The sequence below is a fragment of the Salmo trutta genome, chromosome 18 (assembly GCF_901001165.1).
Source record: "Salmo trutta chromosome 18, fSalTru1.1, whole genome shotgun sequence".
Lineage (NCBI taxonomy): Eukaryota > Metazoa > Chordata > Actinopteri > Salmoniformes > Salmonidae > Salmo > Salmo trutta.
The window spans coordinates 45637184-45653095 of NC_042974.1; the positions used below are offsets into that span (position 1 = coordinate 45637184).

Genomic DNA, 15912 nt, shown 5'->3' on the forward strand with positions numbered 1-15912 from the left:
ATGGCGTCTGTGACGGAGGGTTCCCGGCTTCAGTATCCCTGTATACTACCTACCGCCGTTGTTCCCTTGAGCAAATCACTTTACCCCTAAGTGTTCCCCTAAGTGCTCCAGCGTGATGCCGCAGGCCATGTGCTGCTCCCAGCCTGTGATGTGTTTGTTTTGTGTCAGGTTGGGTACTGTGAAAGCAAAGAATATCCATGCAAATGGACCAATAAAGCAAGTATTGCATTTTTTGTTTAAAAAAAGTCTAAATGCTAATATTGGTGGTTAGTGCTGGAGTCCTGAACCGAATCTTGTTTGATATAGCTTAAAGCCGTGATCATTGGCCGATCACTCCTAACCTATAGGAATCCCCACCCAGTTGACTACTTTAAAATGGTGAAAAACCCTCAATGGTAATGTCCATGCGAAAACAGATTATATCCATCTAGAGCCCTCTTTCTACCTCTATAGTGTACATGCCTTGTGACCACCAGGAAGCAAGAGTAAACACTTTACTTAAAAACAACAGGTGTGATATACTGTAGCTTTGTGGTTTGGGTGGTCTAGGGGTTAGTGTCGCCGCCTTCAATAAGCACTGTATTCCCGGTGCTGACATGGTTATGAATCGGTCCCGCTGTTTGACACACTTGCTCAATCAGAAATAGCACCCTTTAGGTCCTTCCACTAATTTGGTGCCTTATGAGATGTGTAAGTTTTGATTTCACCTCATTTTAACATTCTCTCATGAAGAGCTGCACATGTTAAACTTAATTTTAAAAACACGTTTTCCCATCTCAAGAGGTTAAATAAAATGTTTTGCTATAGTAATTGCCTATTAAGTGTCAGGGTAACAGGGTCGACCGTAACAGGTTTGACGATTTCATCTTAAATCAAGCATAAATCCCCTTCTGACGGAGGGAATGGACTTTTATTGTTTGCGACAGGAAGAGGGGCAATTGAATGCAAGCTAAAAAATAATTGTTCAAATGTCTTGTGACCTGTATCTATGGGTAACATGGCTGACGTGTTATGCTCGACCCACTCAGTTTTCCACCACAAAACACCAGAAAATGGCCAAAAAGAGTAGAACCAGCTCACCTTATAAACTATAATTTGACTATTAGATGTTAAATGTTTATTTTGAAAAAAATATTTATAAAGGACAAGTTTCACCATATTAAAACCAGAGTTCAGTTCACGCAACAGGCTTGACCTTAAAAAGAGCGACAGGTTTATTTTTTTTACTTAAAATGAATCACTAATCACATTAAATAAATAATAATCTTCAGAAATGACAAAATAACTAGGACCAGAGATTTGAGTCTGTATGTTGGCAACAGTCTCTCTATGTTAGTGATGGCTGTTTAACAGTCTGATGGCCTTGAGATAGAAGCTGTTTTTCAGTCTCTCAGTCCCAGCTTTGATGCACCTGTATTGACCTCGCCTTCTGGATGATAGCGGGGTGAACAGGCAGTGGTTGTTGTCCTTGAGGATCTTTTTGGCCATCCTGTGACATCGGGTGCTGTAGGTGTCCTGGAGGGCAGGTAGTTTGCCCTCGGTGATCCTTTGTGCAGACCGCACTACCCTCTGAAGAGCCTTGCGGTTGATGGCGGTGCAATTTCCGTACCGATCGGTGATACAGCCCGACAGGATGCTCTCGATTTGGCATCTGTAAAACTTTGTGAGTGTTTTAGGTGACAAGCCAAATTTCTTCAGCATCCTGAGGTTGAAGAGGCGCTGTTGCGCCTTCTTCACCACACTGTCTGTGTGGGTGGATCATTTCAGTTTGTCCGTGATGTGTACGCCGAGGAACTTAACATTTTCCACCTTCTCCACTTCTGTCCCGTTGATGTGGATGGGGGTGCTCCCTCTGCTGTTTCCTGAAGTCCACGATCATCTCCTTTTGTTTTGTTGACGTTGAGTGAGAGGGTAATTTCCTGACACCACACTCCGAGGGCCCTCACCTCCTCCCTGTAGGCCGTCTCGTCATTGTTGGTAATCAGGCCTACCACTGTAGTGTTGACTGCAAACTTGATTGATGATTGAGTTGGAGGCGTGCATGGCCACGCAGTCATGGGTGAACAGGGAGTACAGGAGAGGGCTGAGAAATCACCCTTGTAGGGCCCCAGTGTTGAGGATCAGCGGGGTGGAGATGTTGTTTCCTACCTTCACCACCTGGGGGCGGTCCGTCAGAAAGTCCAGGACCCAGTTGCACAGGGCGGGATCGAGACCCAGGGTCTCAAGCTTAATGATGAGTTTGGAGGGTACTATGGTGTTGAATGCTGAGCTGTAGTCAATGAACCACATTCTTACATAGGTATTCCTCTTGTCCAGATGGGATAGGGCAGTGGGATGGCGATTGCATCGTCAGTGGACCTATTGTGGCGGTAAGCAAATTGGAGTGGGTCTAGGGTGTCAGGTAGGGTGGAGGTGATATGATCCTTGACTAGTCTCTCAAAGCACTTCATGATGACAGAAGTGAGTGCCACAGGGCGATAGTCATTTAGTTCAGTTACCTTCACTTTCTTGGGAACAGGAACAATGGTGGCCATCTTGAAGCATGTGGGGACAACCGACTGTGATAGGGAGAGATATGGGATGCTCTGAGGACGCGGCCGGGGATGCCGTCTGGGCCGGCAGCCTTGCGAGGGTTAACACGTTTAAATGTTTTACTCACGTTGGCCACGGAGAAGGAGAGCCCACAGGCTTTGTTAGCGGGCCGTGTCAGTGGCACTGTATTGTCCTCAAAGCGAGAAAAGAAGTTGTTTAATTTGTTTGGGAGCAAGATGTCGATGTCCGCGACAGGGCTGGTTTTCTTTTTGTAATCCGTGATTGACTGTAGACCCTGCCACATACGTCTCGTGTTTGAGCCATTGAATTGCTATAATAAACGGCACTATTAAACGGCACTTCATTGAATATAAAAGGCTTTTAAAATTCAACATTGGTCAAATCAAGTCAACGTTTATTTGTCACGTGCGCTGAATACAGCAGGTGCAGACCTTACAGTCAAATGCTTACTTACAGGCTCTAACCAATAGTGCAAAAAAGGTATTAGGCGAACAATAAGTAGGTAAAGATATAAAACAACAGTAAAAAGACAGGCTATATACAGTAGCGAGGCTATAAAAGTAGTGAGGCTACATACAGACACCGGTTAGTTAGGCTGTTTGAGGTAGTATGTACATGTAGATATGGTTAAAGGGACTATGCATATATGATGAACAGAGAGTAGCAGTAGTGTAAAAGAGGGGTTGGCGGGTGGTGGGTGGGACACAATGCAAATAGTCTGGGTAGCCATTTGATTAACTGTTCAAGAGTCTTATGGCTTGGGGGTAAAAGCTGTTGAGAAGCCTTTTTGTCCTTTTTAGTTTCCTGAGGGGGAATAGGCTTGGTCGTGCCCTCATCACGACTGTCTTGGTGTGTTTGGACCATTCTAGTTTGTTGTTGATGTGGACACCAAGGAACTTGAAGCTCTCAACCTGCTCCACTGCAGCCCCGTCGATGAGAATTGGTGCACAATTTCTACTTAAAATTTCAACGGGACGCAAAAGGCACTCATTTTGTGGAACGACCCCTATAGTGTTGAAAATTAGCCGGCTGGCTAAATCCGGCACTTTTACTGAAATGTTGATTTACTGTGTGCATTGTCCCTGAAAACATAGTAAAGTAAAGTGCGGCCCCTGGTCGTAGTGCACTATCTAGTGAAGCTCATCAAATCAAAGTTAATTGGTCGCGTACACAGTTTAACAGATGTTATAGCGGGTGCAGCGAAATGCTTGTGTTACTAGCTCCTAATGTCATGTACACAAAATATCAAAAACAAGAAATCACAAATGTCAGAACGAATCCAGTTAACAACCCAAAAAAACTGTAGCCATAGTCCAAATGCAATCTATGGGTATATACACCAAAAATATTTACTAAGAATGATATGTACAGCAGTAGATATATTCCAGTGAGCAAGCAGGATGCATGTTTTGGAATATTTGTATTCTGAACAGGATTCTTTCTTTTCACTCTTGTCATTTAAGTTAGTATTGTGAAGTAACTACAATGTTGTTGATCCATCCTCAGCTTTCTCTTATCACAGCCATTAAACTCTGTAACTGTTTTAATGTCACCATTGGCCTCATGGTGAAATCCCTGAGAGCTTTCCTTCCTCTCCGGCAACTGAGTTAGGAAAGATGCCTGTATATTTGTAGTGACTGGGTGTATTGGTACACCATCCAAAGGGTAATTATTAACTTCACCATGCTCAAATTGATATTCAAGGTCTGCTTTTTAATTTTTTTTGTATCTACCAATAGGTTCCCTTCTTTGCGAGGCATTAGAAAACCTTAACCTTACATGTAATTGTATGTGTGGGGTCATCATTCAAAAATCATGTTGAACACTATGATTGCAGACCTGCAACTTACTAAGCACATTTTTACTTCTGAACTTATTTAGGCTTGCCATAACAAAGGGGTTGAATACTTACTGACTCAAGACATTTCAGCTTTTAATTTTGAATTAATTTGTAAAAATGTATAACAACTTAAATCCATTTTGACATTATGGGGTATTGTGTTGTAGGCCAGTGACACAAAATCTCAATTTAATCAATTAAATTTAATTAAAATAATTCAGGCTGTAACACAACAAAATGTGGAAAAAGTCAAGGGGTATGAATACTTTCTGAAGGCACTTTAGGTTTGTTCGTGGTTCTCAAACATTTTGGGGAAATAAAGATTAAGTTGTGGATTGATGAAGTGAAGACCTTGGTCAGCTGGTGGTGTTACTCAGTTGGTGTGTGTGTGTGTGTGTGTGTGTGTGTGTGTGTGTGTGTGTGTGTGTGTGTGTTGCTGTGCCACTTCAGATTTGAGAACTCCAAACCATAATTATACTGAACAAAAATATAAATGCAACATGCAAAAATATCAAATATTTTACTGAGATACAGTTCATATAAGGAAATTGGTCAATTGAAATAAATTCATTAGGCCCTAATCTATGGATTTCACATGACTGGGAATACAGATAGCTTAAAAAAAAGGTAGGGGCGTGGATCAGAAAACCATTCCGTATCTGGTGTCACCGCCATTGGCCTCATGCAGAGCGACACAGCTCCTTCGCTGTTGATTGTGGCCCGTGGAATGTTGTCCAACTCCTCTTCAATGGTTGAGGAACACGCTTTTATACACGTCAATCCAGAGCATCCCAAAACGTGCTCAATGGGTGACAAGTCTGGTGAGTATGCAGGCCATGGAAGAACTGGGACATTTTCAGCTTCCAGGAATTGTGAACAGATCCTTACATGGGGCCGTGCATCATCATGCTGAAACATGAGGTGATGGTGGTGGATGAATGGCACGACAATGAGTCTCAGGATCTCATCACAGTATCTCTGCACATTCAAATTGCCATCGATAAAATGCAATTGTGTTCGTTGTCCGTAGCTTATGCCTGCCCAATCAATAACCCACTGCCACCATTGGGGGGACTCTGTTCACAACATTGACATCAGCAAACTGCTCGCTCACTTTACGCCATACAAGTGGTCTGCGGCAGTGTTGTAAAGTACTTAAGTAAAAATACTTTAAGTACTAAAGTTGTTTTATGGGTGTCACAAAATACTTTGTGCTGTTGGAAGGAGCTCGGGACAGTCTGGGCAGTCTGGCAGCTCGGGACAGTCTGGGCAGTCTGGCAGCTCGGGACAGTCTGGGCAGTCTGGCAGCTCGGGACAGTCTGGGACAGTCTGGCAGCTCGGGACAGTCTGGGACAGTCTGGCAGCTCGGACAGTCTGGGACAGTCTGGCAGCTCGGGACAGTCTGGGACAGTCTGGCAGCTCGGGACAGTCTGGGACAGTCTGGCAGCTCGGGACAGTCTGGGACAGTCTGGCAGCTCGGGACAGTCTGGGACAGTCTGGCAGCTCGGGACAGTCTGGGACAGTCTGGCAGCTCGGGACAGTCTGGGACAGTCTGGCAGCTCGGGACAGTCTGGGACAGTCTGGCAGCTCGGGACAGTCTGGGACAGTCTGGCAGCTCGGGACAGTCTGGGACAGTCTGGCAGCTCGGGACAGTCTGGGACAGTCTGGCAGCTCGGGACAGTCTGTGGGACAGTCTGGCAGCTCGGGACAGTCTGGCAGCTCGGGACAGTCTGGCAGCTCGGGACAGTCTGGCAGCTCGGGACAGTCTGGGCAGTCTGGCAGCTCGGGACAGTCTGGGCAGTCTGGCAGCTCGGGACAGTCTGGGACAGTCTGGCAGCTCGGGACAGTCTGGGACAGTCTGGCAGCTCGGGACAGTCTGGGACAGTCTGGCAGCTCGGGACAGTCTGGCAGCTCGGGACAGTCTGGCAGCTCGGGACAGTCTGGCAGCTCGGGACAGTCTGGCAGCTCGGGACAGTCTGGGCAGTCTGGCAGCTCGGGACAGTCTGGCAGCTCGGGACAGTCTGGCAGCTCGGGACAGTCTGGGCAGTCTGGCAGCTCGGGACAGTCTGGGCAGTCTGGCAGCTCGGGACAGTCTGGGCAGTCTGGCAGCTCGGGACAGTCTGGGACAGTCTGGCAGCTCGGGACAGTCTGGGACAGTCTGGCAGCTCGGGACAGTCTGGGACAGTCTGGCAGCTCGGGACAGTCTGGGACAGTCTGGCAGCTCGGGGACAGTCTGGGACAGTCCTGGCAGCTCGTACAGTCTGGCAGCTCGGGACAGTCTGGCAGCTCGGGACAGTCCTGGCAGCTCGGGACAGTTGGGCAGTTCTGGCAGCTCGGACAGTCTGGGCAGTCCTGGCAGCTCGGGACAGTCTGGGACAGTCTGGCAGCTCGGGACAGCTGGGACAGTCTGGCAGCTCGGGGACAGTCTGGGACAGTCTGGCAGCTCGGGCAGTCCTGGCAGCTCGGGACAGTCTGGCAGCTCGGGACAGTCTGGCAGCTCGGGACAGTCTGGCAGCTCGGGACAGTCTGGCAGCTCGGGACAAGTCTGGGAACAGTCTGGCAGTCGGGACAGTCCTGGCAGCTCGGGACAGTTGGCAGCTCGGGCAGTCCTGGAGCTGGGACAGTCTGGGCAGCTCGGGACAGTCTGGGACAGTCTGGCAGCTCGGGACAGTCTGGGACAGTCTGGCAGCTCGGGACAGTCTGGCAGTCTGGCACTCGGGACAGTCTGGGACAGTCTGGCAGCTCGGGACAGTCTGGGACAGTCTGGCAGCTCGGGACAGTCTGGGACAGTCTGGCAGCTCGGGACAGTCTGGGACAGTCTGGCAGCTCGGGACAGTCTGGCAGCTCGGGACAGTCTGGCAGCTCGGGACAGTCTGGCAGCTCGGGACAGTCTGGCAGCTCGGGACAGTCTGGCAGCTCGGGACAGTCTGGCAGCTCGGGACAGTCTGGCAGCTCGGGACAGTCTGGGCAGTCTGGCAGCTCGGGACAGTCTGGGCAGTCTGGGCAGTCTGGCAGCTCGGGACAGTCTGGGACAGTCTGGCAGCTCGGGACAGTCTGGGACAGTCTGGCAGCTCGGGACAGTCTGGGACAGTCTGGCAGCTCGGGACAGTCTGGCAGCTCGGGACAGTCTGGCAGCTCGGGACAGTCTGGCAGCTCGGGACAGTCTGGGGCAGCTCGGGACAGTCTGGCAGCTCGGGACAGTCTGGCAGCTCGGGACAGTCTGGCAGCTCGGGACAGTCTGGGCAGTCTGGCAGCTCGGGACAGTCTGGCAGCTCGGGACAGTCTGGGCAGTCTGGCAGCTCTGGGCAGTCTGGCAGCTCTGGGCAGTCTGGCAGCTCGGGACAGTCTGGACAGTCTGGCAGCTCGGGACAGTCTGGCAGCTCGGGACAGTCTGGCAGCTCGGGACAGTCTGGCAGCTCGGGACAGTCTGGGCAGTCTGGCCCCTCCGGCAGTTCAGGGCAGTCTGGCCACTCCGGCAGTTCAGGGCAGTCTGGCCACTCCGGCAGTTCAGGGCAGTCTGGCCACTCCGGCAGTTCAGGGCAGTCTTGGTCCTGTGTAGGTGGGTGGTTCTGTCACAAAATACTTTGTGCTGTTGGAAGGAGGACCAAGGCACAGCGGAAGTGTGGATACTCATATTTTAATTAACAAAAAAAAGAGTAAAGCATCCACAGGAAACAACAACCACGACAGCAACAGTTTGCAGGCTTGAAAACACAGTGCAAAACAACCACCCACAACCCCAAAGAAAAACACACACACCTATATAGGACTTCCAATCAAAGGCAACTATACACACCTGCCTTCAATTGGAAGTCCCAATCATCCACAAACATTCACAACACAAACATGCCACGTCCTGACCCCAAAACTAAAACACTAGCTCCATCTGCTGGTCAGGACGTGACAATGGGTATCTGTACTTTACTTTACTATTTATAGTTTTGACAACTTTTACTTTTACTTCACTACATTCCTAAAGAAAATAATGTACTTTTTACGCCATACATTTTCCCAGACACCCAAAAGTACTCATTACATTTTGAATGCTTAGCAGGACAGGAAAATGGTCCAATTCACAGACTTATCAAGAGAACATCCCTGGTCATCCCTACTGCCTCTGATCTGACGGACTTACTAAACACACATGCTTCCTTTTGTAATTTATGTCGGAGTGTGCTCCTGGCTAAATAAACAAATTGTGCCGTCTAGTTTCCTTAATAAAAGGAATTTGAAATGGTTTATACTTTTACTTTTGATGCTTAAGTATATTTTAGCAATTACGTGTACTTTTGATACTCAAGTATATTTAAAACCAAGTACTTTTAGACTTTTACGCAAGTAGTATTTTACTGGGTGACTTTTACTTGACAAATAGTCTATGAAGGTATCTTTACTTTTACTCATGTATGACAATTGGGTACTTTTTCCACCACTGGTCTGCGGTTTTGAGGCCGGCCGGTTGGACGTACTGCCAAATCTCTAAAAAGACGTTGGAGGTGGCTTATGGTATAGAAACTAACATTAAATTCTCTGGCAATAGCTCTGGTGGAAATTCCTCCCTTCAGCATTGCACAAACCCTCAACTTGAGACATCTTTGACATTGTGTTGTGTGAAAAGCCTGCATTTTAGTGGCCTTTTATTGTCCCCAACAAAAGGTGCACCTGTGTAAGGATCATGCTCTTTATTCAGCTTCTTGATATGCCACACCTGTCAGGTGGATGGATTATCTTAGCAAAGGAGAAATGCTCACAGGGATGTAAACAAATGTATATGGAACATTTCTGGAATCTTTTATTTCACCTCATGAAACATGGGACCAACATTTTACATATGTTATATTTTTGTTCAGTGTACATTTATAGGAAAGAATATGATACAGAGAAGCAGAGGGTTCTGACTGACTGGGGCCTTCGGCCGTGCTGGGAATTACTTCCCAAATAGGCTGCCTAGGCTTCAGTTGTTTCAGCCTTTGTGTGTGTGTGTGTGTGTGTGTTCGTGTGTGTGTGTTCGTTCGTTCGTTTGTTCCAGCAGTTGATGCTGGGGACGAGGGCCCAGGGTTCTGGTCAAAAGTAGTGCACTAAATTGGGAATAGGATACCATTTGGGACCTGGCCTCTAACTGAAGTGCATAGTTCTTGTTTTTAAGATGCATCACTTAATTATAGGACTAAGCATTGAAAGAACAATTGAAGAGTTTATTTCCAAAATGCTATTTTAGCTGTAAAAATATTCTATTGATGTCACAAATGTATAGTTTTACTTTTTTTTAAATGTTTCAATTAAAATGTAGTTACAACATTTGACTGTGGAAACTGAGTAGTACTACTTATTTCTCTGACTCTGTAATTGAAAAACCCAATGCCATGATAAGTTAATGAAAAAAACACACCAATCTCTTTCATAATTTTTATATAGCGTTTTGGAATGAAACTCTTCACTAGGCCTTTTATCTTCCAACAATGTCTCTCTTTCCCCCGTTTTTTTGGTGAAAGAGCAATTAGCAGAAAGACGCTCGAGGAGGTGATGATACACTCCAATTATAACCCCGAAACATTACTTTCAGTGATACACACAAACACACGTCATTCCTCTACACAAGAATAGCAATAAACCCTTTACTGGCTCAAACAGCCGACCAATCAGCCAACCCTTATTAAACCTTTTAAATAATTGTTTTTGACCAGATACAATACTATTTCACAGTAATTGATAATAAGAAGCTTGTGGGAGCTGTTTTGTTAGACTTCGGTGCAGCTTTTGACATTGCTCATAATCCGCTGTAAAAACATGTGTTATGGCTTTACATCCCCTGCTATATCGTGCATCAAGAGTTACCTGTCTAACAGAACATAGAGGGTGATCTTTAATGGAAGCCTCTCTAACATAATCCAGTTAGAGTTGGGCATTCCCCAGGGCAGTTGTCTAGGCCCCTTACTTTTTTCAATCTTTACTGACGACCTGTCACTGTGAAATCACTGCAACACTTAAGAAAGAGCCGCAGTCAGTTTTAGAATGGGTGGCAAGTAATACGCTGGTACTAAACATTTCACAAACTAAAAGCATTGTATTTGGGACAAACCTTTACTAAACCCTTTAACCTCAACTAAATCTTGTTATGAATCATTTGGAAATGTAGCAAGTTGAGGAGACTAAACTGCTTTGTGTAACCCTGGATTGTATACCGTCATGGTCAAAACATATTGATGAAACGGTAGCTAAGATGGGACGAGGTCTGTTCGTAATAAAGCGTTGCTCTGCTTTCTTGACATCGCTAACAACAAAGCAAGTCCTAGGTTTGTCGCACCTGTATTACTGCCCAGTCATATAGTCAAGTGCCACAAAGAGGGACATTACAGTTGTCCCAGAACACAGAGATGCACGGCTGGCCCTTAAATGTACACGGAGGGCTAACATCAATGACATGCCTGTCAGTCTCTCCTGGGTCAAAGTAGAGGAGAGATTGACTGCATCACTACTTGTCTTTGTGAGAGGTATTGACATGTGGAAGGCACCGAGCTGTCTGTTCAAATGTCTAGCAAACAACTCAGACATACCCCACAAGACATGCCACAAGGGGTCTCTTCATAGTCCCTAGGTCAAGAACAGACTCCGAGAAATGCACAGTACTACACAGAGCCATGACTACATGGAACTCTATTCCACATCAAGTAATGCAAGCAGTAAAATCAGATTACATTTTTTTTGAACATATAAAACTACTCCTTATGGAACATCGCGGACTGTGAAGACATGCATACGCACACACACGCTAGCTCACACACTCTGCACACGCGTACATTCTAATATTGTTGTATGGTGGTATTATACATATTGTATTGTAGATATGTAGTGGTATAATAATGTTATGATGTAGCGTTATCTTTTGTTTTATATGTAATGTAAGTGCCTTAGTGTTTGGACCCCGGGAAAAGTAGTGGGGATCCCTAATAAATACATACACATACATACATACATACATACATACATACATACATACATACATACATACATACATACATACATACATACATGTACACACACACAAAGAATTTCACTGTACTTGTGTATGTGCCAAATAAAACTTGAAACACACACACACACACACCACAATCCTTAAAATCCACACCATTTGTCCCTCTGTGGAGGGAAGGACAGATCTGACTTAGCCCGTTCCAAAGCAGAGGCTTAAAACCATATAACAGGAGCATCATGCAGTAAGTAGATCAGTCAGAGCTCTGTACTACATTATCTCTAGTGAGGAGGTGGTAGTGCTGGCAGTGCACCAGACCTAGCATCTCTCTTTCTCTCTCTCTCTCTCTGTCTCTCTCTCTGTCCCTCGCTCGCTCGCTCTGTGTTCTGTTCCATGATCTGTCTGTCTGTCCCTCAAACCATTTTCTCCTATGCGTTTTGAGAAAGAGGCTAGGGAAAAATGATTCATATAAATATTTTTAAGTCTTTGTATGTTTAGTTGATAGAGAGAGATGGAGGTGAAAGATAGAGAGTGTCATAAAATACACTACATTGCCAAAAGTATGTGGACACCACGTCAAATTAGTGGATTTGGCTATTTCAGCTACACTCGTTGATGACAGCTGTATTTATTTATTTATTTATTTCACCTTTATTTAAACAGGTAGGCAAGTTGAGAACAAATTCTCATTTACAATTGCGACCTGGATAAAATCAAGCTCACAGCCATGTAGTCTCCATAGACAAACATTGGCAGTAGAATGGCCTTGAAGAGCTCAGTGACTTTAAATATGGCACCGTCATAGGATGCCACCTTTCCAACAACTCAGTTCATCAAATTTATGCCCCGCTAGAGCTGACCCGGTCAACAGTAAGTGCTGTTATTGTGAAGTGGAAACGTCTAGGAGCAACAATGGCTCAGCCGCGAAGTGGTAGGCCACACAAGCTCACAGAACGGATCTGGAAGCAACGTCAGCACAAGAACTGTTCGTCAGGAGCTTCATGAAATTGGTTTCCATGGCCAAGCAGCCACACACAAGCCTAAGATCACAATGCGCAATTCCAACCACAATGCCAAACTTGCCGTCATTGGACTGGAGTGATGAATCACGCTTCACCATCTGGCAGGTTTGGCGGATGCTAGGAGAACACTACCTGCCCGAATGCAATGTGCTAACTGTAAAGTTTGGTGGAGGAGGAATAATGGTTTGAGGCTGTTTTTTATGGTTCAGGCTAGGCCCCTTAGTTCCAGTGAAGGGACATCTTAATGCTACAGCATACAATGACATTCTAGATGATTATGTGCTTCCAACTATGTGGCAACAGCTTGGGAAAGGCCCTTGTCATGCTGAAACAGGAAATGTCCCCGTGCACATAGCCAGGTCCATACAGAAAGTGTTTGTGGAGATTAGTGTGGAAGAATTTAACTGGCCTACACAGAGCCCTGACCTCAACCCCATCGAAAACCTTTGGGATGAATTGGAACAAAGGGGGGACCAACTCAATATTAATGCCCATGATTTTGGAATGAGATGTTCGACGAACAGGTATCCACATACTTTTGGCAATGTAGTGTAGCAGCGGGCCGCATTCGAACCCATGCTGCAGCGGTAAATATTCAACAGAGGCCACCGTAGGCCATGGCCTGTCTGTGTCAGGGTTCTGCTTAATCCTTTGTGACAAATGCCATGTTGATTTGTGTTTTAGAATTTACACACCCCGGGTAATTCACTCAGATTAATGGCTGTCAATCTGAGCTCCCCTCTCTCTCTCCCCCCTATTTATCTTTTTCTCGCTTCCTCTCTCTTTCTGTTTCTCATTTTTAATTGACCTTCATTTGACCTGTTATCCCTCTTATACTATATCTGATGAGATCAGCTCTCTGTTTCACAAACACTCTCCTCCCTTTCTCACCCTGTGAATACCCTTCATTCAACCTCCCTCTTCCTCAAGGTCTTCGACTCCTTTTCCTCCTGTTCTCAATCTGTCTGTCCGGTGAAAGATTAATTTCCCTAATCCCTCCCTATGGATTCATGCAGTGACGTGCGGTGAGGTCGGTGGCTGGGTAAGCACTGGCTATTATCAAAGCCAGATTTACTCACAAATTAAATTGATGAAGCCCAAGTTCATCATACAACAGATAGCTCCAACAACCAAAGTATGCAAAGCTGTCATCAAGGCAAACGGTGGCTACTTTGAAGAATCTCCAATATAAAATATATTTGATTTGTTTAACACTTTTTTTGGTTACTACATAATTCCATATGTTATTTCGTAGTTTTTATGTCTTCACTATTATTCTACAATGTAGAACATTTTTAAAAATTAAGAAAAACCCATGAATGAGTAGGTGTGTCCAAACTTTTGAGTGGTACTGTGTGGGTATGTGTGTGTACAGTCGTGGCCAAACGTTTTTTAGAATGACACAAATATTAATTTCCACAAAGTTTGCTGCTTCAGTGTCTTTAGATATTTTTGTCAGATGTTACTATGGAATACTGAAGTATAATTACAAGCATTTCATAAGTGTCAATGGATTTTATTGACGATTACATGAAGTTGATGCAATACGTCAATATTTGCAGTGTTGACCCTTCTTTTTCAAGACCTCTGCAATCCGCCCTGGCATGCTGTCAATTAACTTCTGGGCCACATCCTGACTGATGGCAGCCCATTCTAGCATAATCAATGCTTGGAGTTTATCAGAATTTGTGGGTTTTTGTTTGTCCACCCGCCTCTTGAGGATTGACCACACGTTCTCAATGGGATTAAGGTCTGGGGAGTTTCCTGGCCATGGACCCAAAATATTGTTCCCCAAGCCACTTAGTTCATCACTAAACTGTTCCTGGATGGTTGGGAGAAGTTGCTCTCGGAGGATGTGTTGGTACCATTCTTTATTCATGGCTGTGTTCTTAGGCATAATTGTGAGTGAGCCCACTCTCTTGGCTGAGAAGCAAGCCCACACATGAATGGTCTCAGGATGCTTTACTGTTGGCATGACACAGGACTGATGGTAGCGCTCACCTTGTCTTCTCCGGACAAGCTTTTTTTCCAGATGCCCCAAACAATCGGAAAGGGGATTCATCAGAGAAAATGACTTTACCCCAGTCCTCAGCAGTCCAATCCCTGTACCTTGAGCAGAATATCAGTCTGTCCCTGATGTTTTTCCTGGAGAGAAGTGTCTTCTTTGCTGCCCTTCTTGACACTAGGCCATCCTCCAAAAGTCTTCACCTCACTGTGTATGCAGATGCACTCACACCTGCCTGCTGCCATTCCTGAGCAAGCTCTGTACTGGTGGTGCCCCGATCCTGCAGCTGAATCAACTTTAGGAGACGGTCCTGGCGCTTGCTGAAATTTCTTAGGTGCCCTGAAGCCTTCTTCACAACAATTGAACCGCTCTCCTTTAAGTTCTTGATGGTCCGATAAATGGTTGATTTAGGTGCAATCTTACTGGCAGCAATATCCTTGCCTGTGAAGCCCTTTTTGTGCAAAGCAATGATGACGGCACGTGTTTCCTTGCAGGTAACCATGGTTGGCAGAGGAAGAACAATGATTTCAAGCACCATCCTCCTTTTGAAGCTTCCAGTCTGTTATTCGAACTCAATCAGCATGACAGAGTGATCTCCAGCCTTGTCCTCGTCAACACTCACACCTGTGTTAACGAGAGAATCACTGACATGATGTCAGCTGGTCCTTTTGTGGCAGGGCTGAAATGCAGTGGAAATGTTTTTGGGGGATTCATTTCATTTGCATGGCAAAGATGGACTTTGCAATTAATTGCAATTCATCTGATCACTCTTCATAACATTCTGGAGTATATGCAAATTGCCATCATACAAACTGAGGCAGCAGACTTTGTGAAAATTAATATTTGTGTCATTCTCAACTTTTGTGTGTGTATGTATGTATGTATGTATGTATGTATGTATGTATGTATGTATGTATGTATGTATGTGTATATATATATATATATGTATGTATGTATGTATGTATGTATGTATGTATGTATGTGTATATATATATATATATATATATATATATGTATGTATGTGTATGTATATATGTGTATGTATATATATATATATATATGTATATATGTGTATGTATGTGTGTGTATATATATATATATATATATATATATATATATATATATATATATATATATAAATGGTTCTAACAACATTCGATATCAACAATCGAAATGACTGAAAATGCAGTTTAAAACATGTCTCATCAAAAACAATTGTAGCTTAATAAATCAAATGCATTCAAAGGGATGTTGTCTATTCTCATGATTCTACAGTAGCCTAACCTGCAAATTGCAAAGGAAAATGCATTTAGGCATACCTTTACTTTAATTTAAGTCTCTTATTCTGTCCTTCCTTTTGGTGACCGCGTAGTGGAAGTCAAAGCAGAACCCCACGTCCATTTGTTTTATTCTGCATGCACACGCCCAGGGCAGCCATGCATGTAGCTAGAATGGTTGTAGTGTAGTTAGTCGCATTCGATCTTGTAGAAGCCAAAGCTCGGACCTGCATTGAGTGGCGGAG

The 15912-nt window shown here is 45.0% G+C and overlaps 1 protein-coding gene across 1 annotated transcript in view; it reads left to right on the top strand.

Moving 5' to 3' along the window:
- LOC115152684 (uncharacterized) overlaps nucleotides 1–15912 on the top strand; it is an 87706-nt gene continuing 71794 nt past the window's right edge. Inside the window, exons 1-2 of the mRNA XM_029697420.1 lie at nucleotides 1–32; nucleotides 169–173. Of these exons, the coding sequence (XP_029553280.1) occupies nucleotides 1–32; nucleotides 169–173 (37 nt within the window). The remainder of the gene's footprint in view (nucleotides 33–168; nucleotides 174–15912) is intronic.